At 41.1% G+C, this 22,650-nt stretch overlaps 1 protein-coding gene across 2 annotated transcripts; it reads right to left on the reverse strand.

The window, feature by feature from the left end:
- Positions 1–63: 63 nt before the first annotated feature.
- On the reverse strand, positions 64–22,513 carry erbin (erbb2 interacting protein). Of its 2 annotated transcripts, XM_077622686.1 has the most exons (26): positions 21,898–22,513; positions 13,456–13,650; positions 13,266–13,383; positions 12,797–12,875; positions 12,635–12,724; positions 12,319–12,375; positions 10,946–11,009; positions 10,763–10,837; positions 10,326–10,470; positions 9,389–9,461; positions 8,468–8,597; positions 8,277–8,392; positions 7,638–7,707; positions 7,437–7,536; positions 6,410–6,531; positions 6,150–6,326; positions 5,846–6,034; positions 5,466–5,580; positions 5,196–5,379; positions 3,752–5,132; positions 3,388–3,501; positions 2,235–2,291; positions 1,978–2,127; positions 1,802–1,894; positions 1,653–1,727; positions 64–1,329 (listed from the first exon to the last, which is right to left on the reverse strand). In XM_077622686.1, exons 2-26 carry the CDS (start codon positions 13,639–13,641, stop codon positions 1,222–1,224), a joined length of 4,068 nt encoding a protein of 1,355 aa, XP_077478812.1. In that variant the 5' UTR covers positions 13,642–13,650; positions 21,898–22,513; the 3' UTR covers positions 64–1,221. The 2 variants fall into 2 exon arrangements, with proteins under 2 accessions (XP_077478812.1, XP_077478813.1); XM_077622687.1 differs by lacking the exon at positions 3,388–3,501.
- Positions 22,514–22,650: the final 137 nt, after the last annotated feature.

The following is a 22,650-nucleotide window of genomic DNA, read 5'->3' on the forward strand; positions in this document are numbered from 1 at the left end:
TTCTGGCAGCACTCAAAACATTCACCTCAAATTTATACATAAATATAAAAAAGAAAGAAGGTGCAATGTGAAAGAACATTGGTTTATTTTCCACAGGTTTTTACACCAGAATCGGTTCATTATTTACAAAATCTGGAATGTCGTGTGGATGCGCGTCTGTGGTCAAGACATTATTAGAAATACACTAGCTACATGTGATCATAGGTGCCCTCTCTGCATTAAAAGTTGTTATTGCTGGTTTTACAATTGGAAAGTGTGTATATTTACACTTTTTGATTAGTAAGATCTAAAAAATAAAACAGGTTTTGCCTGCTAAAAAATAAATAAGACGTGAGCATCCCGACAAGATCCACATTGATGACAACCAAACATTTCCCAAGATTGTCTACAAAAAGACAGTTTGACACAAATAACGTAACAATATCAAACACAAAATGCGACATACACCCATCGTTTTTGTCATTTGCCGCCACATCAACTAGATCAAACTCAAATGACTAATTGATACATAATGACACATTTACACAAAACACTCTTTTCACACTATTGTATACATATAATATATAGATTTCATGTGCTATTTAATTACAAAACTCTTGTCCATATATAAAATCATTGGTGGTGATACTAAAATGTTAAAAAAAAGTAAAGTGGGGAAAAAAAGGCTTTATTGCTGCAAATTGTGAATATTGCTTGTTGAAACAGTTCAAGGTCTTTTTATGGCACTTGCTTTCCTCCACGCATGAGTTGGATCGACAGAAATGGGTAAAAAAAGGCCAAAGAGTAATGCTGTCCCAAATGAAGCTGAATGAAAAGAAAAAGATTAAATGTAGACCCGTTCTTTTTCAGACTTTTCCTCCCACCATCCTTGCTTTGGTCACATTGTGGAAAATTTGGCCGCGTTGTGGAAATAAGTTTGAGGCCGAACGTGTCACCTTCACGTCCACTCTCCAATGCTGTCTTACTGATCCATTCATTGCCTTTGCAACGTCCATCCTCTCCCCAAAAAATAAAAAATAAAAACAATTTAAAAAGCAAAAAATAAAGGGCTGTCCTGCTCCCTAGTGGTCACAGACAGAAGGCTGCTCTTTTATAAAAATGTTTTTTTAGAAAACACAGTGACAGTCCGCTTGACCACCACGTCAACATGCTTACATTCAAGTGGCATTTCCCCCCACGCTCTTATACAAAAATAACTATCCCGCTCCCTGCCACTCCCATTTACGCTTGCACGTCTCTCACGATTGTCATATCCACAGTGCTGGGGAAGGTCTTTAGAAGGGAGACGGCATTCCCATGGTCGATGTTCACAAAGCTGTAGCCATTTGCCTGGCAACACAAATACAACGATTAAATATTAGTGGAGACTCTCCATTAATTAAAGTTAAATAAGGCCAAACCTTATTGTCCTGCAATTTTTTTATCATTAGAGTCCTTTCACATTTTAATAAAAACAATTCAAACAATCACCAAAATTAGTAAAAAAAAAATCTTAACTTCACATTTTGCAATGCCCAAAAATTATTAATAAATATTTTACTATACAGCAAACAAATACACAGTAACATAAACATTGTCAACATTCTATTTTGTACTCAACACTTAATGCATATCTATCTAAAATGTGTCTGTGTACTGCTTAGGGAACATACTTGGATAATTTTATCACCGGGCTGTAGAATTTGGGATGCTGGACCCTCAGGCTGGACCCTTGTCACAAAGATCCCCTGAAAGCATCAGATCCATAATAATAATGGTAATTCTACTATTTGAAGAAAAAAAATGTCTAAACTTTACGTACATTGTCATCTGGACGGAAAGGGTTCCCACGACCTCCAACTCCGCCTGATATACTGAAACCCAGTTCTGGATTTTTCTCCACCTTAACATGCATCTGAAAAGGGTGACATACATTGTTACGTTGCCTGAACATTAATTTGGATTGAACAGGCGGCCTGCTGAGACGGCTAAACTGACCTCATGTGGTGAGCGCTGAGGCCCCTGAGCCTGATGGGAGACTTTGAGAATCAAGTAATCTATCAACTGCTCTCTGGAGGGGTGGCGGACCATGGACGTTTGATTCACGTGAGGACGAGGTGATGAAACCACCTGACCGTTCAGAGGCACCTGGCACACAAAAGACACATTGTCATTGTGGGACACTGTGGTCATAATATGGAGGAAGGGCTAGAATAGCATCTACTTCAATGGAGGTGCATGGAAGGTTCACCTACTTTTCTGCGAGAGTCCATGGTGTAACTGGGCTGCACCGGGGGCCCAAACACATCGTCCTGAGAGAAACAAAAATGATATAACAGTTAGCAATTTAACACAATAATTGCAAACAATACTAAGTTGATTAGTGAGACGCTACTTTATTCGAGGGGTTTCTGTCTACAAGGTGAGCAGCACACTGCATATATTATGTTTACTACATCTAAGTGCATTTCCACCATAGGAATTTCATATGGACATTACATTTGTTGTTTACCTGTACCTCAGCATCAGTTTAAAGTATCCTGTCCTAAATTTGTACTTCTGCCAATCTTTGGTGTCTAGGATCTTAAGGCCTGAGAACCCTAAGGTCCCATCAATTTCACCCCAATTGACCTGTGAGGTCCAGCAACTTTTGAGGTTTAAAAATCTTTGCGATTCCGGAAGATATCTGCCAGGTTGGTTCTATCTGACAAGAACTTTAAGATCCAGGGACAGGACCAGGGTACAAAGATTCTAAGTTCAAGTGGGAATGCTATTTTATTTGAATACCATGATACATAATACTATGTCTATACACTAACTAGTCTCGAAACCACTTACCTTCCACATGCATTCAAAGTCACTTCTCAGGTCAAAACACAAACGGACAAGTGGAGGACCAAGCAAGCAGCAGAGGAAGTTGAAAAACAATCATGATGAAGTCACAAGAAGATGAGACCATGATGCCATGAGCCACTACATATAATGATCTGAACATGAATGACAGCTTCCTAGGGCATATAGCTGTTTTGCCAAAGACTCGTCAAATAGTAGGACAATGACCTTTAAATATCGATCAAATCAAAATGAAAATGCAGGTTTAAACCTGCCAGACTTACCATTTCATTTAATTCAAGTGTAAATTAAGTTAAGTGTTTTTGTAAGTTTTAGCCAAGCATGCTCCAAGTCCTACAATTAGGGACTACTCAAAAGTCTGACTAAAGTTAAGTCATGTGAAAACAACTAACACGCTGCAAAATGTAAAGTGTGGGGCCTGTGGGGAATGCGCCAGGAGTGTGCACAGGTGGCAAACATACTGTCACTTGTACAAGTGTCAGATGCTTGCGGATAAAGCGGGGGGGAGGAGATGCAGATAAGACTGGCAGCGTTGCGGTTCCGGGCGGTACTCACGCTGAAGGCGGCGTAGGGCCTGAACACGTCCCTACAGCTGCCGTAGTAGCAGGAGAGGTGCGGCGTGCAGCCGAGAGGTGCATTATGGGAATTAAAGGAGCGGGACAGCGCGTTCTGAATAACGGCATCGGCCCATAATGTCAGCGACGGCCATGCAACGCACCCATGACACATAAGCACAAAAACATGCAACATGAGCAAAGTCTTGATGCATGGCTTAAGAAATGTTTTTTTTTCACAGAGATGCAATTCCCTGAATAATCTAAAAAAAATAACTTGAAAAGTAACAGGAAGAGATTCTTAGTGGGAGTACATAGAGTTGAATTAGATTTTAAAAAAGTTTCAACACAATTTATTATTTTACCTTCTCCATCTTCTTAGCTTCGATGTGCCTCATCACCTGGTCCCTCCAGTCGGTCGGCACCCTTCCCGGTGCCCCCAACGCTAGGCCGGGCCCGTCAAGGAGGGAGTGTTCAGACTTCACCCTGACGTTGGGCCTTTTGCTTGGGCTGCCATGCAGATAGTGGAAGTCGCTGACTGACATGGTCCTCTCTGAGAGCTCGTGAGGTTGCGGCCGGGCGCCGGACACCCTGGCCGGAGCAGCGATGTCGATGCTGTATGTGCGATTAGAAATGGGCCGCTGCGCTGCCTGGCTCATGGCAAGCGGGCCCCTGGCAAGGGTGTGAATGTCCCGGTAGGTCATGTAGTCACCCTCGGGCAGCTGCATGCGGCGAGTCTCGCCTGCCGAAGCGGCGGAGCTGGTGCTGCTTTGCCGCTGGAGAGTTCCCACACTACACTGGCTGCTGGTAGAGTGGAGCCTCTCCTTGGCCCACGTTTCCGCTGGAGGTTTAGGTCCCACGGCAACCCCCCTTTGGTGGGGCAGCAGTGGGTATGGAGGTGCTTGGTTGCGATTGGAGTAGTTGGTGTTGGCGAGCGAATGGGCGGCGGGGGGGAGGTAGCCTTGGTTTTCAGGAGGCATTGGTGTCCTCTGGGCCCACATGCCCTCTTTGCTTGAGTACTGGACGTTATATTGAGGTGGTGAGGCACCCGTGGCCCCGCTAGGGGGCACTGGGTACCTGCTGGTGCTGGTGGGAAGTTTGGAAGAAGACAGCGGATCCAGGCTAGAGTAGACTTGGAGGTTTTGCTCGTTGAGCAAGGAGGCCGACTTGCTTCTCACGATACTCTGGCCCTGAGCCGTGGTCGCTGGAGCCTGGCCCCCGCCACCCACCATTCGGCTCTCTGCCATGGTGTCGGCATCCAACGAGAACAGCTTCATGCCGCCCGTTTCTATGTTGTTGATGCTCTGAGACTTGCTCACCTGAGGAGGGTGACACCTTCTCTCAGGAGATAGTTCCTCTGAGCTACGAGATATTTCGCCGTCCGCCGAGGACCCGTCTCTGGCCTGCTGGTTGCCGTTCTGGAAATGGCGGTTATCAAAACCTCTCTTGGAGTCCACTTCTTCCCGGCCCGCAGAACCGTTCTGAGGCTCCACCATGTTGTCTGTTGCCAGATCCGCCACGTTCATGTTGAACGTGTCCCACTTGGTATAGCCATATCTCAAGCCCTTGTTTAGTCCCTTTTCAATAAAGGCCAACCTGGCTTCCGCGGACAGGTCATAGTCACCCACTGGCTCAGTGGCGCCCTGCTGGGCCCTCAACAGCGCTTGGAGGGATGATTCCGAGCCGTTGCCGTTGTGCAGCAGCCCGGCGACATTTTTGGAGGGATTCATATTCTCATCCTCGTGCCTGGAATAAAGATAAGGTCAGAATTTCAAAGCAGACTACTGTGAGGATCTCACGAGAACAGACCTGCTCTTGGGCAGGAAGGGCATCTTGGCCTCTCTTTCGGGGGTGCACAAGGAGTTCTCTTGACTGCTGTCAGTGGTCAGCGACACAGAATCCGACATTCGTGATGGCGATGAGCAGTTGCTGTTGTTCTGGTTGCTGTTGGCCACTGTGTCATCCAGCAACGAGTCGGCATCCTTGCTGTCGTCTGCAAGTTTGAAATCGCACAACATCACACAAAATGACTTGCGCGGTTATTTTAAGAAGGCATTTAAATGTTGACAAGTAATGTACCTTTTTTGTCCTTACTCAGTGTCACGACTTTGGGTTGGTTGATGGAAATCTCAATGAGAGGCGGCCTCATCTCGGCAATCTTCATCTCTTCCTCTTCATCAGACAAATCTGAGTCCTGGACCGAAAAGAATTGCTGTCAACTTGAAGATAGAGCTTTCTAAAAATCCAGTTTGAGTGCCACTTACAACCTATTGGACGATTTTTATGGCCCTAGCACATATTTAAATAATAAAATAAAACCCCTGCAACAATTGTTACTGCTCATAAACACGAGACAAAATGCCACTCCTCGACCTTCCATTTGTTCATTCATCTGGAGTCCTCTTTGGAAAACCATTGGATATTCTGTGTGCTCGACATTGTTCTGACTTTACACGTACCTCAAGCGTGTCTTCGTGATTCATGGTAGCGTTCTCGGATGATATGAGCGGTACCTGTTGGGAGCTAAAAGACTCAGACTCTGTGTCCCTTGATATTGCTTCTGGGATATTTGGGACAGTGAAGGTGGTGTTGCAAGCGTTCGCCTCCAAGTCTAACGCCAGGCCATTAGGGAGGGGGGTTTCGATCACCTGAACACACAGAGAAAATGTTAAGAGGGACATTTATGGAAACATGAATTTGCTGGAATACGAACCCAATCACCGAATGCAAAGTTATGAACCAAATATTTTGTGATTTTTTTACCTTGACTCCCACGTCCTGCACGCCAATCTGGTTCCTCTCCGTGGAGGGTTTGCGGCCTCTACCCGAAGCCTCGCTTGACTCGTCTTCCTTGAGCCGGTGTGCTACTGACTGGGCTGTTTTCACCATGTTCTTGAGTTCGTCGGGATACGGCGTGGGATAGCGTTTCAGGTTGCCCTCCTGAAGTGAGAAGACAGTTATTCTAAATGTTTAGGAGACAGGACGACAATGAGGGTGGGTGTTTGAGGAAGGATATCTCGTACCCTCGGGGGTGTTTCCCTCTCGTCTTTGTCCTCGTCGCACTCGAAGGCCACCTGAGCTCGGTGTTTACGCTGTTCCTCCCACAAAGCCGGATTGAAGCTTTCTGAGTCGGAGTTAGGAACATCTGAAGAAATAGGCAGGGGGTGAGGGATAAAAACTGATCATCATTCAAGTAATAATACAGGGGTAGATTACGAGATCAATCGATTGGCCATTTAGTGTCCATAGTTCAAATCAATGAGATCTTAAATTAACTTTGCCTGATGAAATCAATGGACGTTTTAACTTGTATCAACTCACTGGCCACCATTAAATTAGATAGATGAACAAGGTTTGCTCTGAAAATCAGTCATTTTTAAAAAGACCACATTCTTTTATCAACTAACTGGGTGCTAAAAAATATTTAGCGCTTGCAGGAACAGAACATTTAAATATAGTGTCTGTCAATGCATTGAAGCACAGCAACTGCTTTTCAGAGAGACTGTAAAGATTGTAGTGGTGACCAAGGGACATTATCATTCTTTTTGGATTTGAATTGATTGGATACAATACATTGAACTGACAACATTAACTTGCAGGTTACTTGGTTTGATTTAACAATCCATCATAAGTCATGTAGGGCACTAATGGTAGCTCACACGACAGTAACATTTTGATCCTGCCCCTGTGTCAATTTCCTTAGCTAGGTTCTTATAAATTTGGGATGTCCATAGTAAGGTTAACTCCTTGAAAAGTAGATCTTGGAGCAAAAAAAATGGAACAGCCCTGCAGTAAGTCACGTGTGATACCTTTCCACAAATGTGGTATGTTAAAAGTGCAATCAGTGGATTCCAATCAGGAGCTTCTAGTTTCAGCACAAAGCCCGTTGGTTGGTTCATTGAAAAGTATATCTTGGAGCAAAGAAGTGTGAGCGGCCCTGCCTTAGAGTTACTCCAAAGGGGAGGTCACATTGCGTAACATGAGTCCACCTATGTCTCAGGTAGCACCTATTAAACATGCAAGCGGGTCAAACAAAGGCTATACACTCACAATCTTCGGTTCTAGTCTGCTGCGGGAACATGTAGTTGGTCAATACGGTTTTCTGAGTCTCGGGGTCTTCTTCCTTTTGTAGCGGGATGAGGGGTTTGGACTGGGAGAGAGTAAGCGGGAAACAGAATTAATCACAGAAGTCGCAAAAAGATTTATTTATTCATAAAAAAACGAATGCTTTAATGATGTCGGGGTCGTCACCTGATTTTCAGACAGCCACATAGCTGTCATTTGGCTAAGCTTAGTGAAACTATAGGGGAGATTCCTCAACCTGAACAGGAACAAAAAAACACAAAAAAAAAATTAAAAAAAAAAAATCACACAATTGAATAGCTGTAAAAGGAAAAGAAACACTTATCAGTTATCAGTCACGTGTAAAACTTTCTAGGGGAAAAACAGAAGAAGAAAAAACACAAAGCTTTTTTTCTTCCCCCTTCTGGTATTCACTTCATTTCATCAACTTCCACTTTTAGATAATGTGGGAAAAAAAGTGCTTCCACTTGAGAAAAAGTTCCTTTTAGACAAACCATGTACTATACCTATTCTTAACAATAACAACAATTGCTTACATTTATTAAAAAAAAAAAAATTCTAATGATTGGCCAATATTTGGCACTAAAAAGATTTGTTACGAGTCCTTAATCTTCCACATGGAAAAAATGCAAACGAACACAAATTCTTAAGGTTATGTAATGACAAAATGCCTCTCTATTTACAGATGATTACGGCAAAATCAAGGTATCTTTAACGCAATAATTAGGGGGCTCCACTTACAGGGGATTGGTTACCTGTGTGTCAACACACACCCACAAACACACTAATGTTTAGAGCTGCACTCACTTGTTGTTGCTTAAATTGATGACCTTCAGTTTGTGCATGTCACCCATTTCTTCTGGCAACAACTCCAGCTTGTTGGAATGGAGGAACAGCACTGTGGCATTCTTCCAGTTTCCCATCTGCCGTTTAAAAGACACAGATGTTTTGATGAGCACACGCTAAGACGAGCAAAGGGGGTGCAGATGTGCGGTCACCTCAGAAGGAAGCTGGCTGAGGAAGTTGTGATCGGCTGCGAAGGTACGCATGGCCACACACTGGCCAATGGACGGGGGCAAGACTTCGATCTCGTTGAAGCTGCAGTCGAGCTCATCCAGAGAGGTCAGACTGATGTATAGGACAAATATAAGACACTTCAGGATGTGAAAAATGGAGGGACAAGATCATGTTTACGAATGTAGTCTTATTGTTTAAACTAAAAAAGTTTGTTTCCATTTGAAACATTCACCTACACATTTTCTAATGCATTTAAAAAGATACCTGAAATGGGAATTTGGAACAGTAGTGTGAAATTTAACACACTCCTCCTGACCCCAAAAAAGAAAGATACTTTTGTCATCCAATTAGCTGAAAGTTGGATTCCATGTTGTGTTTGAAAGGTGCATGCAATAGAAGTAACATAATGCTTTGTTTGCTTCCATGTGAAAGGCAGGTGGAACCTGAGGCTGTGATGCCAATGTAAACTCTTATTGCTAATTGGGGCTGCAGAGTGAAGGGAGTATACGAATCAACATTTCTTTTTCATTTGACCGTTTCCAACCAACAACAACTCTGTCCAGTGAAAGGTACAGGCGCAAAACTGTGTTGGTTTAACCATCCAATTCAGACCGGACTGTTCTCGACGTAGCTGGGGTCGGTAATCTACTCATCTGACCGCTAACATTGTACACCTCTTGAAAAGCCTGACTGAGGGGTCTGGGGGCGGGGTGGTTTATTCTAAATCCAACAACAGCATGTGTCCGCACTAACAACAATTCCATGCAGACTTCAATCCCCGCACGGGATTACCATCAACGGTCAGTTTGTAATCTGTGCCAGAGGCACTCTTAATGCAGGAGATAATTGCTTGTTTGGAGGAAAGTAAAGGATTAGGTAGGAAGCAGGAGGATGATCCTCACCCTCCAATGGAGTCGGGAAGCTCCATCAATTGGTTCTCATCCACCTTCAGAGCCGTCAGTTTCTTTAGCGAGCCTGAGAACCAAATAGAGATAAATTAAGAGCCTGAGTGTATCACAACAACAACTGCGGGTGCTTAGCGACGGGAAACTTCCATCATGGCACTGTATTGAATTACGGAAGACTGTCATCAATACTCTCATTTTACTGCAAATAAATCCTCACTAGTGCTAATGTTTCAACTGCAGGATGAGGAACTATACACAAACAAATTGTTTTAAACAGACATTTTCCTAAATGTCTTGTTGTTGTGGGGATGATTTTCAATGCAAACCTTCCCTCGTATTTTATAATATACGTATATATATATATATATATATATACACATACATATATATATATATATATACGTATATATATATATATATATATATATATATATACGTATATATATATATATACGTATATATATATATATATATATATATATATATATACGTATATATATATATACGTATATATATATATATATATATATATATATACACATATATATATATATATATATATATATATATACGTATATATATATATACGTATATATATATATATATATATATATATATATATATATATATACACACATACATATATATATATATATATATATATATATATATATATATATATATATATATATATATATAAAGTCAAATATATAAATGAATCTTGTCCTCTTTCTTTTATTTGATTCACATGAACGTAGACAGCCCAAAATGTTTGGTTCCACCAAAAAGCGATATAAATCCCCAATAAATCCCCATTGCTTTTTCAATTGGGAAATAAATACTATTTTAAAAGGAAGTGAGTGGAAAAAATCTTAAAATCAATAGCAATAATTTTGCAGGCAAAAGTTTTAGGGTGCTCGCGACGCATTACCAATGGAGCCGGGCAACTGTGTGAGGGCGTTATTGGAGAGCAGCAGGTCCTGCAGATTTTCGCAGCCGCAAATCTGCTCGTCCACCATCTCCAGGTTGTTTTTGGATACATCCAGGTAGAGAAGCTGCTTGAGCGTGCCTAGCATCTGATGACAAGTACAGACAAACCAGCCTAAACAAGCAGATCCAGACAAATGTTTGTGCGTTGTTTGCATTCCAGGCCAAAAAACAAATTGATAAAGATCAAGCACATGTCAAAGTTAAGCAGCATGAATTACGGTACGTGACGAACAAACTATATGCAAAAAAGAAAAAAAAACTTTTCACAGACCTTGTTCACAGCAAAGTAAGACACCACTATGGATACTTGTCATTCAAAATTACTGCAACAATAACAAGCTTTCTGTCCTTTTAAGCAGGACTTGTAATTTTTCGTACCCCTGGCAAGAATGTCATCCGGTTGCCGTCCATCCAGAGCTCCTTGAGTCCCGTCAGCTGCTCCAGTACCTCAGGCTGTAGATGGCACGGCGGGAAAGGAGGTTAAAATATGAGCGTGAGTAAGGATTTGCGTGCCAAGGGGAGCTGTGGTATCAGCCCTCTTGAGGCCTCAAGGACACTCACCACTTCAGTGAACTCGTTGCTGCCCAGGTCCAACCTTTCCAGCTGTGTGAGCTTCTGCATGCTCCTGTGGACACACGCACACACAAGTTTTTTAGGGTCATAAAATGTGCCGGGGTGTAGAAATAAAGTCTGATGGATCTGTCAGCAGGCATTAAAAGCAATGGAGGCCAGGTCCTTGAAACATGTCAGTTTGTGTTATTTTTCCTAACTCTGGTGTAGACAAAAAGCAGAACCCCGCAGACAGTTCTGTTTAGATCTCAGGGCTCCTCATAAAACGACAATGTAAGAGAGGCCGGTTGCCGTCGCTAAAAACCTTTTAAGTCCACTTCACGGCAAATTAGAGTGCTGGCTGTAAAATATAAGACGGTTTTGTTCCGATGTTCATGTCCACTCCACAAATATTATGAAGATTCTATTAAGTACAGTAAAGGTGGCTTTTTAATGTCTTTGACTGTGGTGTAACATTTTGATCATCAGAAGAAGTGTTTCCCTAATTCGTAATCATCCAGAAAGCAAAAACGAGTTTAACTCCCACTAAAAAAAGGACAACATGAGCTGGCTCATTTTCAGACTCTAACCTCTATGACAAGAAAATAGCTGGTCTGTTTCAATGAATGAATGTTCATTCATTTGCTCACTCTCAGTCAAAAAGAATTAGGCATCTAGCATCAAAGATTTAACTAAAATGTTGGGAGTAAAACCTTTATAAAATTGATATATTTTTAAAACAATATATTGATTCTTGGTGAGAGCATTTAAATAACCCACTGTAATACAAAGTATTGTTCCGTGTAACTATATCGGTATATCCTCACATCCCTAGCGGTGCATTGGACAGCGATGTAGTTGTTCTGTCTGTACAATGAGCCGTGTAGAATTTTCTAGAATGACTCCCTATAACTGTGACTCCTAAAAAGTGCCGATCCTGCTGTGTGAGAGCTAGGACCTAAAAAAGCTTTCTTTGTCCACGGAAACATTTGTTGACGTCTTCCCAGATGCCTGCGTGTTGCCCGGGGCGACCTTCATGATGGCCGTTGCCTCTCTTTGTAAGGTCAGTCGGCCTTCAACGGCTCTGGCGTTTGTCACGTAAACAAGCTAGAGTGGATGTAATAGGGAAGGCAGGGAAAGCTGCAACTTTCCCACCCTTTAAGTGTCGAATTTTCACAAACTCCTGAGGTACTCTAAGCGAAACAGGAGCCATCTCAAATGTTCTCTGACGGAGGAACAACCCACAACGTGCTGTAACAGCAAAAATATTACAAAACCTGTCACAGCAAGCCGGCAAGAAAGAGAAGTGAGGTGAGCTTATGTAATGTGTTGGGATTGAGTAGTGTGGGGAAGAGAAGAAAAGAGGAGGAGGTTCTCTGACTTACTTTGGCAACATCTTCAACTGGTTCTCTCTCAACTCCAGAATCTGTAGCTTAGTCAGCCTGCAGCCACAACAATGCAAATGTCATCATTGTTATCATACAAATACTCACTGGAATTTTTGAGTAATCGTGCGTCATCAAAACACGTTTGCATGTTACACAGCTGAATTTGGCAAGGTACAGTAGAAGTTTAATTACATTAAATATTAATAGAATTGGTTGCTTAAGATGGTTCTTATGTGTCTATGCTTAATCTTTGAATACACTTCTACTCCATTATTAAATAAAGGTTTTGAATTTTCTTTGCAAACAAACAGACCTGCCGAAACTGGCTGGTAGGAACTCCAGGAAGGCGTCATTCAGGTAGAGCTGGGTTAGACTGATAAGTTGGGTGAAGCCATCAGGGAGCCTGAAAATAATAAAGCATAAAGATGATTACTCACATGAGCCGACGAACGTGGTTAGCATTTCTCATACATACTTTGAGATGGGATTGACGCTGGCCTCCACAATAGTGAGCACTTTGCAGTTTTTTATATTCTCAGGAAACTCCTGGATACCTTTGCAGAACATAGAAAACCTTTAGCCATCATTCTGGCCACAGCACAACTCTAATTTACTTACTGTAGAACGACACCGTGGCTACAGAAAATTATTGATGCGAACCAGCTAACGTGATTAAGAAATATTCAAATATATTTTTGTTATTTTTTCCCAATTTGAGAAATGTCCTTCTACATTTTTACAGTTTCTGACTTAAGTTTGTAATAATTTCCAATATTGGTGTAGAAAGGGTGTATTTAATATATATTAACACAATAGGTCTTTTTTTTAAACTTGAATTGTGTTTTATTTTTTTTATTTTTTATTTTTGGAGTCCAGGATGACCCCCAGGTTGCATACATGTAGCAACCATTTAACAGGAGGATGTCTGAAGATCCTGAACTTACTGTTTTTACTGATGTCGAGCTCCCTGAGGTTGATGAGGTTTGCAATGCCCGGCGGCAATACTGTCACATCATTGTCGGGCATGCTCAGTCGCTGGAGCAGCTGGCAGTTGAATAGTTGCTGGTGGCAGAAATAAGAATTTAGTGACTGGAGCTTAAAGGAAAAGTCAAAATAAAAGTAAGCCTAGCTCACTTTAGGCAGCTCTTCAATCTGGTTGGCATCAAGAAAAAGCTCCTGCAGCGTCTTCTCAAAGCTGAAGATCTCCTTGGGCACCGTCTCCAGGCTACAGTGGGAGTAGTCCAGTGACGTCACTGCCTCCTCCTCGCCCCGCAAGCAGCGGCACGGCACCAGGCGAACGAAGAAGCTGCGCTTTGACATCTTCAGGCACTATGGGATGGAACAAGAGATTAGAAAGAGATAATAGAGGTCAGCTTTTCTATGGCAAACCTCACTCGCGTGATAGTTCGAGGTCAGATCCCCAAAACAAAGAGAAATCTAGAAAGCCTGAATGATGGCCTGTATTTTATGCATGACTTGACTTGCCTATCTTGGTTCTTGAGAACTTCTGTCACCTTAAAGGTGTATAAAAGCCGAGTCAGTTTTTGACACTAATACAGTGCGCACTGTTGACTATAATACAGGTTTGACAGTAGGGTCAAGTCCCTGGTTTCACACAGAATGTAGTCCAACAAGAGTTGCTTTATTGCCTAAAGCACGTAGAGAATGTTGCCGCACACACTCCATAATTTCAATTAGAAGAATCCGAAAAACATGTTGACAATGTTGACGTGTCAGTAAATTTTGAGATGTTATTCATTGCTCATTAGACAGCAAGTGTGAGTGGGAATTGAAAGGTTATGAAGCTAGTGAGAAAAAGGCATGTAATACAGTCTGAGAACTACTGTGAACTTGAAAATACTTTCATTAAAGATGTGGCTTACCACAAAAATAGAGTGGTAATGTTGTAACGTACGCTTGTCAATACAATCATGATTTACAAAACGTCACGTATTCTGAGATCCAAAGCAGTGATTGAAAATTTTCCGGTAATTGTGGTAGATTAATAACTAGTAATCGGCAAGCCATGGGAAATCAAGTGGAAATAGTAAATAGTTGAAAAGAGTTTGAAATAAATCACAATCAATGAAGTAGTCATTTCTATGAAGTAGTCATTTCTAAAAGCATCCACCCAGGAATCAACCTCCATTATCAAGTGTGTCGAAGTCTTTTCCCACATCTATTTATAAAATATTGGGTTGACAATGACAGACTGTTTCATATGATTATCCCCCAAGATTATTATTTGCTCTAAGGTGTGTTGAGAGTGGATTTGTCCCAGAAACGGTCTGAAATGGGCCAGAGGCGACAAGCTTAAATATTGAACATGTTGAATATTTACAAAATTCTTTACATATCTGTGATGGAACAAAATGTAAATGGCTTACCCAAGCATCAAGAAATATTTACCAAAGCAATTCTTTTTTTAACAGCATTGTCATTTTAAAATCCATATCACTTTCTTGCTTTTCAGAAAAACCTGGCCAAATCAGCACTTATTTTTTGTGTCTGTTTTTGACAGAGCAAGAGTGATAGTGCATAGTTTGCTTTCAGAATTAAAACAATAATTATGCCTTAGCGCATGACTGCATGTACGATATGTAGGAAGACTGACTAGACTGGTCGGCACATTTAATACGTTTTTTGATATTTCAGAAAATTGGCTCCGTCGGCCTACTTATATGTGCACGTGCTAAGATTGTGAATGGGGGCCATGTGAGCGCTGCGGTCCTGGCTATGAGCCCCGAGGCCTGGCAGTGAGCCTCGTGGCTTCCTCTCAGTGGCATTGAATGAAAACGACATTCCCGCTTCATTTTTCTGGTCAGGGTGCCTCCCGGGTCAAGGCTGTTCCCATGGTAACCATTGCCGCATCCCAGAAAGAAATCAGGAATGTTAGAAGTCAGACCCGGAAAAGTGAACTCGAATGTGGTTTGGTGTTCAGAGCAGAGTTGGAGCAAAATGCAGTGACCCAAATTCAAAGTGTAATGCCTCATTATTTTTACATTCTATAAATTCTTTGAACTAGTACTTGATTTGTAGGCAAGACGTGAATTTGTGCTTTAACTTGCTCTACTCGTCTTATATTGCTATTTGTTGTCATATCAAAAATTGTATTTGACTCCTGTACATGACAAAATAGCATGCTGTATTCTTATTAACCAACCAAAAAGCATTTTTGGTTCATTTTGATACAATTTTTACCATTTTATGAATTAACAATTGAAGGCACTTTCGTGTCGACGTTGAAAATGTCAGCTGGGCTGCTCAATCTTTGTTCCTGTTGCATCATGGCAACCAAGGCAAGGCCGTCTGTCAGCGTTTATTTCCCGTCTGGTACTGTCTGTAATCTCTGCCAAAATATGTTTCAGTTGTAGCAGGCAATCCTGGGAAAGCCATAACAATCTGGATGAAAAGCTGCTTTGAGGACGCAAGGGCGACCCCGCGCTAATCACATTGTCACATCCAGTACTGCTCGCCATTAATAACGCAAGTTGCTGGCCGGCGATGACACGTACTCCGCTCAATACGAAATGCCAACAAACACCGAAGAAGCTTCCGTCTGATGTCTGCTGTCAATCATATCATGCCAGAGTAGCGATCATACCCCCCAGATGTGGAGCCAGTTTACCTGTGCCCTACAGTTATTCATTAAATTTAAATAATTATATTAGTTATTAGTCCCATTGACGACAACAGACCCCATGAGCAGATACTCACAGAAAGATCTAGCAAGAAAGACACGCAAATTACTGCACATCATTTATAATGGGAGAAAATAGCTTTCCCATGCAAGCCAGGTAATGCTGGTAACAAATGAAATTACTCCTCAGTTTCTTATTTTTAGCTTCACATGCAAACATAATAGCGACTGCACGGCTGAGTGGAACTGGAAGTGAAAAGCTGCTAGTTTCTGTGTAAGGGTTTAATACACTAGAACCTGAAGTTCCAGTTTCATGCTATGCCCCTCAGCAGCCCCACATGACGCTGCAAAACAAAAAGCCTGATTGTTTTTTCACTGTTTGGCTTGAAATGAAGGCGAGTAATTTGATCTGTGGACAAGACAAAGTGGCATCTGAACACACAGATAATTACACGTGAAGCCTCCATGTGTAAATATAACCTTCACGTGTGAGGACGTGCATCATAAAGCCCATTTACCATTGTCTATTTTATTCTCAACTTGGAATTGGAGATCAAAATGTCACTAATGAATAATTCTAATGTATTAAGTTTAGGCACGTTTCAGCCAGAGGATGGAGGAAAGGCTTTTCTTCCAAGATTAGGCACAGTCCTTTTTTTTCTTTTTCTTTTTTAAAAGGAGATTTTGTTCAGTTTTTACTATTTTTCTGTTTTACCAAGACAGACAGAGAAGAATGCATTGTTTTACCCATCCATTTTCAATTCCTTCTCAGGGTTGCAGGGTGAAATTACCAAGGCAATCTAAAGTATCTTTATATAAAATGGAATGTACTGGTACTGCAAATTTAAAAAATGGTGGAATCAAAAACAAAGTGCTGAGTGAGTTAGAGTGGCTTCTTGTGGCGAAACCTCAACTAGATCATTGTGCTCAAGTCGCAACAACAAACATGAGGATCAGCTTGAACCCACTGCACTCTCTTGTGACAGTATTTGTACATGAGCATTTAAAGGTTACAAACACTTCATATTAAAATGAAAAAAAAAAGTCATGCATGTAAGCAAACCCAAAAGATTATGAAACCACTTCCTCCCTACATGACGGCCGACGTCGACTGCAACAGCAACAACAGCATGGGACTATTTCTTTCTTTCTCTCAACACAGATTAGTCTAACAAGAGACGCTTAGATGAACTATTTAGCAATACCTCTCCTCTGCTCATCTTTGCGCTTGCGTTGAGCAAACAATGGCAGCGACAGGTTGAGCAGGTTTGTGTGTTTACCTAGACCATTGCATCATGTCAAGGCATTTCAGGTCCTGTCTGCTACACTGCTGCCACAGAAAAGCACTGGTAGAACACATGAAAACAATCATTGTGCTATTCATATTTTCTTTAAGAATAAAAAATTATGTATGATGAGACCATTAATTCCAAAAAAACCCTCTTCTACACTATTGGTGTCATTTTAGAAACAAGGACACCACAACTATATATAAATATATATATAGTATATATATATATATACATACATAGGAGTTGTTAATTAAATATGAGCTCTCGTTAAGTACGAGCCTCTGGGATTCATTTGTACAGGACGGCTCGCTTAACCACAGCAATAAGCCCGGCTGTCACGGATTATTAAAATTAAAAACAAAACAAGGGAGGGATAAACATTTTAGAAGGTTGGAAAAAAGACCCTTTGGTTTGTTGAAGAAGTTTGAATAACGTGTAAATGACAAAAAAAGGAATGGGTCCTATTTGAAGCAGAAATATTACACGAGCCATTGGAAATGAATGGAGAGTGGTGGAAATTGTGTTTTTGTTAAAAAGTTGTTTAGTTTTTGTCAAATAATTATTTGGAAACTTGAATTTTTTGGAGGATATATTGAAGGTGGAATCCTGTGAATGTTATGAGTCAAAAGTAAAGGGCAGGTAACGTGAAAGCTGCTTTAAGCAGGTGACTCATATGTGGTGGCTTCGGGCGCAACAAGGTGAGGCACTTCCTATCAACTTGGACGCTGTCACTTATTTGCGTGAGAATTAAAACAAAACTGCTTCATGACACCGAAAGCTCAATATTTACCTTAAAAAGTTTTTAGCATTCGCTTGCCAATGGCAATTTGACAGCATTTTAACAGTTGCCAACTCAGATATGAGGGTTAACGTAAAACAAGAACGACAAAGATATATTTGTTATTTTTTAATTTTTTTCATAATCTTTGAAACAAAGTTATCATATGTAATTAAAATATTTCATACCCTACGAAAATGTCTGATCCACAAAAAAATACATATACCATCGGACTTGAAGGGAAGCATTGTGCTTAAGGCAGTAGGTCAATGTGAATAGCGCCTCATTTGGGTCATTGGTGATCGAGACTCGATGCCATCTGATTTTTGCTTAGAGCACGGCGGCAACGAGATGTTCACATTCACAATTAGAGAACATTATGAGGGCGCGATGAAGCTAATGGTGATGCTTTTGAATTATGGGATGAAGCGAAAACCATGACGTTTTTTGATGTTAGAAGTCTCAATATGTAGTTGTGGATGAACATTAAAGTATGTGTTCCCTTAACATCAATCCAACCAATTAGTAACAAAGACGACAGTTTACTGTGAATATTAAAGAGCACCAACCTTTTTATACACCTAAACTACTCGATGCCCTATGCAGCAGTTTTTGTGTCCATTTAAAACTCTTAAAAGAAAATGTCTTGTTTTCTGTCCTCTTCCTAACCGTGACCTAAAATCACACACGCCAAAGCGTGATTTTTCTCATCATGCGATAGCCATATTTCTTGAACGCGTGGTTGCGAAAACACAGCCCCAAATGACATCTCTGTTTGTCTAGCGGAAACATGGTGGTGGCGTCTCAGCTATCTAGCAAACAAGAGGCCACTAGCAGCACAATGGCGCCACAGTGCCAGGCTTTGGCCAAGACAAAAGACGCCGGCGAGCGAAAAACATTCTCCGTCACATCACCCTAGTCAGCTACAGCCGCATCTTCTGCTCCACTTCCTTTTTTGCTGCCTGTCATGGCAAATGCAAAAATACTTGCACATTTTTAAGATGTGTGTGTATGGGTTCACTTGTAGGTCATAACAAAGTTGTCGCACAGCCAAAGTAACACTTTCACCTTGCTTGGGTGAGATTTTTTTTAAGGGAGAATAAAGAGTGGTGTTCTATCTGGGTCACAGGATGAGTGAGAGCACAGATGGATGACTTATTCAATGGTGATCATCTGCTGATCATTCCGTTTGTACTGACAGCAGACGCGCAATATGTGAAACAATCATTCATATCCGCATTTACTGATATGCTCTATGTGAGGACAAAACACGGTGTCCTGACACAAGCAGATGAAGTTTATTAACCATGAGCTATTCACTAGGGCTGTGACAATATATTGAATCAATGATTTATTGTGAAACTTTGCAGCTCAACTGGTTATCGGTATGATCCTGCCAAGAACTGATATAGTTTCAGAAATATTTAACTGTTCCACTAAAATAGTATCTATTCTATTGATGGCCCTAGATGTTATTGTCTTTCAATGTCAATGGCAAAGAATGACTTAAGACTCATTTGTTTACAAGAATGTTGCAATAATAGTGTTAAATGTATTTACAGAAGTGTTGCATTGAAATATTCTCATAGATGTGAGGAAGATTATAAAAAACTGTCTGCGATAATGTGGAAATTATTCATTCATTCATCTTTCGTACCGCGCATCCTCGTAAGGCAGGGGTCGGGAACCTTTTTGACGAAGAGTGCCATAAACAATTCATATTTTCTATTGTTATTCCTTGAGAGCCATACTCCGAATTTAAAAGTCAAAATACATGTAAATGGGTGTCTTATTTTAGTAATTTCACCACTTTTAAAGTGGAAAAAAAAAAGAATACTTTTGGCAACATTCTTATGCAGTTGGTAATCAATGAGACGCATTCTAGCAGTCTAATGCAAAAAGCAGCACTGGACATAGTATCTCAGTTCTGTCACCAGCGGGTTCCATATTTTAGCTCACAGGTTAGCGAAGAGCCAGATGCACCCATCGAAAGAGCCACATGCGGCTCCCGAGCCATAGGTTCCCTACCCCTGTCGTAAGGGTTGCTGGAGACTAACCCAGCTGACTTCAGGCTACACCCTACATATATTTTATCCACTAGATTATGATAATATTACGGGACTATAAATTATTCGATTACTCCTTTGTCTTCAGTGCAACTGCGGGCCAGAGTTTTCTGGGGTTTCCCCAGAATTTCACAAGCCAATAATTCTGGATGTCTTAGACCGCACACTTAATTAGCCAAGTCACCAAACCAAACACAAAAGAGGAAACGTTATAACCTTTTTCAATATATCCTGTAACAGTCAAAGATTGCAGTCACTGTTACTTGTTTTTTGGGGGGGATATCACGATTATGTGACACCCTTATGATGTATTTTGTTTTTCCCCAAGCCTGGTTTATGACAAAAAAAAACCACAGCGTTGGCACATGTCCCAGACACTTGATTCTTGCAGTCCCACTTGGGAATGACCTCTCAATATAACCACAGTATCGTGTTATAAATGTTTTATGTAATTAATTTGTAATGAATCCCTTCAGCTAAATAAAAATAGCCATTTGTAACTTGGATCCTTTTTGCTTTGTAGACACGTGCCAACCGCTTGTACACTGTGATGGTCAGACAATGCTTTTGTTGTTAATCAGAGGCATACATTTGAAAAACGTGATGTCACATGGTTAGAACTAGGACATCAATATCATCATTTTAACGAATGCCTTGTTCAAGATGAGCTTCTTCTCTTCGGCATAAAGGCAAAACGTGTCCGCTCTCTTTGGATAGGGGTTAATTCGACCGGGTCAAGTTTTTGGATCCCGGGTTCGGATGCCAGCCTGTGTTAATGTGGAAGGAAGAGAGATGTGCAAGTAGCGGAATTCAGACTGTCACAACAACAAGAACAGAACCCATCAAGTGGATCTTAAATCAGAAAGTCTTCCAAATCAGTTTTCCTGCACATTCCCAAACACGGACGCTGCAGATTAGTTATGCATTCTCTACTGATCTTAAAAGGATTAAATGACACCAGCTAATCTGATTTGTGTTCCATTCAGAAAAGATATCCATTAATGTGTAGATGAATGAGAGGGAAAACTAGAGCAAAGGAGAAAAATAATAATTGGAAAAGTACAAAGCTTTAGATGGAAAAATCGACTGATCCATCATAAAGAATTAAAACTATCTAAAATTAGACGATCAAGCAGAATAAGTATAACATGAAAAATTAGAAGGCATGAAAAAATAGCAAGGATAAGAACAATTGGATGTAAAAAATATAGGAGCAACAACTGAGCAGAAATAGAAAACAACAAGAAATATTAGAGTAGACGAATAAAAATAAAAACGAAGAACAAAATATAATATGGATCATAAGAAAAAGACGAGGAAAAAAATGCAACCACAATTAGAATTTAAAAAAAAAAAACGGCGAATCGGATGAAGGTGGCCCCAAAACAAAACAAGCAACAGCTGGGCATGTTTATAGTTGGTCCAGACTGGCAATGAAACACAAATACATTCATTATAACGCATATATAACGCAAACCCAAGTGTGTTTCTCACATATTTCCTCGAATCGGTGCAAACTTACAAGTTGGACATTCAATACAGAGATAGTTCCCCAAAAAATAAACAAATGTGTACCATCCAATGCACCAAAATCCCACGATTTAAACCCAAATTCGCCAACCGCTGAACCACTTTAAACTTAAAAGAAAATCAATTCCATCGCGCTCGATTAAATAAACATCAAGTCGATTACTGCTCGACCGAACCAGCGAGAACGGTTAGCATCGTTAGCATGTCGTACGGAGGCCACCATTCCCCCGGCAAACAGACTCGACAACAAGAGAAAAAACAAACACCCACCTTGATGTCTTGCTGGCGTCCAGTCGCGATGTCCAGAAACTTTAAACTCCGACGTGACGACGAACGATCAGCATTCAGTCGGCGATAAAAATCAACATCGCTCGAAGCACTTGGATCGGTTTCGAGCTAACACAGCTAACGGCAACCCCCACCACATTAAACAGCGACTCTTAATTGCCCGAGTGGACACATATCGACAGCGATGCCGTCTTAAAGTTCTTAGTCACACTCGAAGTGTACTTAAAAAGAATCCAGGTGGGCTTAAAAAAACTAAACACAAAAGAAAACAAAAAAAATCGTGATTGTTTTCACATCGGAGGAAGGAGAACGAAAAAAAAATCCAAAATGTCCACACTATATTCAGCGAGGAAATACAAAAGCGGTTCGGCCGAGTGAAAGCTTCTCGTCCGGGGAAGAAGTGTGCCGCGCCCAGATGTTCCCACACATCGTCTCCTCTACACGGGGGTGATTTCTTGCTTCGTGGGTCGATGAAAGGCAAAGATCAGGCAAGGTTAGCCGGTACGTTCTCCATCTCGCAGTCGGATCTGAGCCCCGAAGCACACGCCGACTGGATACGCCTCCTCCTCCCGCAAACAGTCGAGTGCCAACCCGCGTCTCTTTCAATACCTGCCCACTAAATGTACTAACTCTTCTGGTTCCCCACTCAAATTAATTATAAAACGAATATGCAAATCACATGCATAATGATGAAAAACATCTGAAAGGACAATTACATAGCAGGATGAAAGTACT

The sequence above is a fragment of the Stigmatopora argus genome, chromosome 16 (assembly GCF_051989625.1).
Source record: "Stigmatopora argus isolate UIUO_Sarg chromosome 16, RoL_Sarg_1.0, whole genome shotgun sequence".
Taxonomy (NCBI): Eukaryota; Metazoa; Chordata; class Actinopteri; order Syngnathiformes; family Syngnathidae; genus Stigmatopora; species Stigmatopora argus.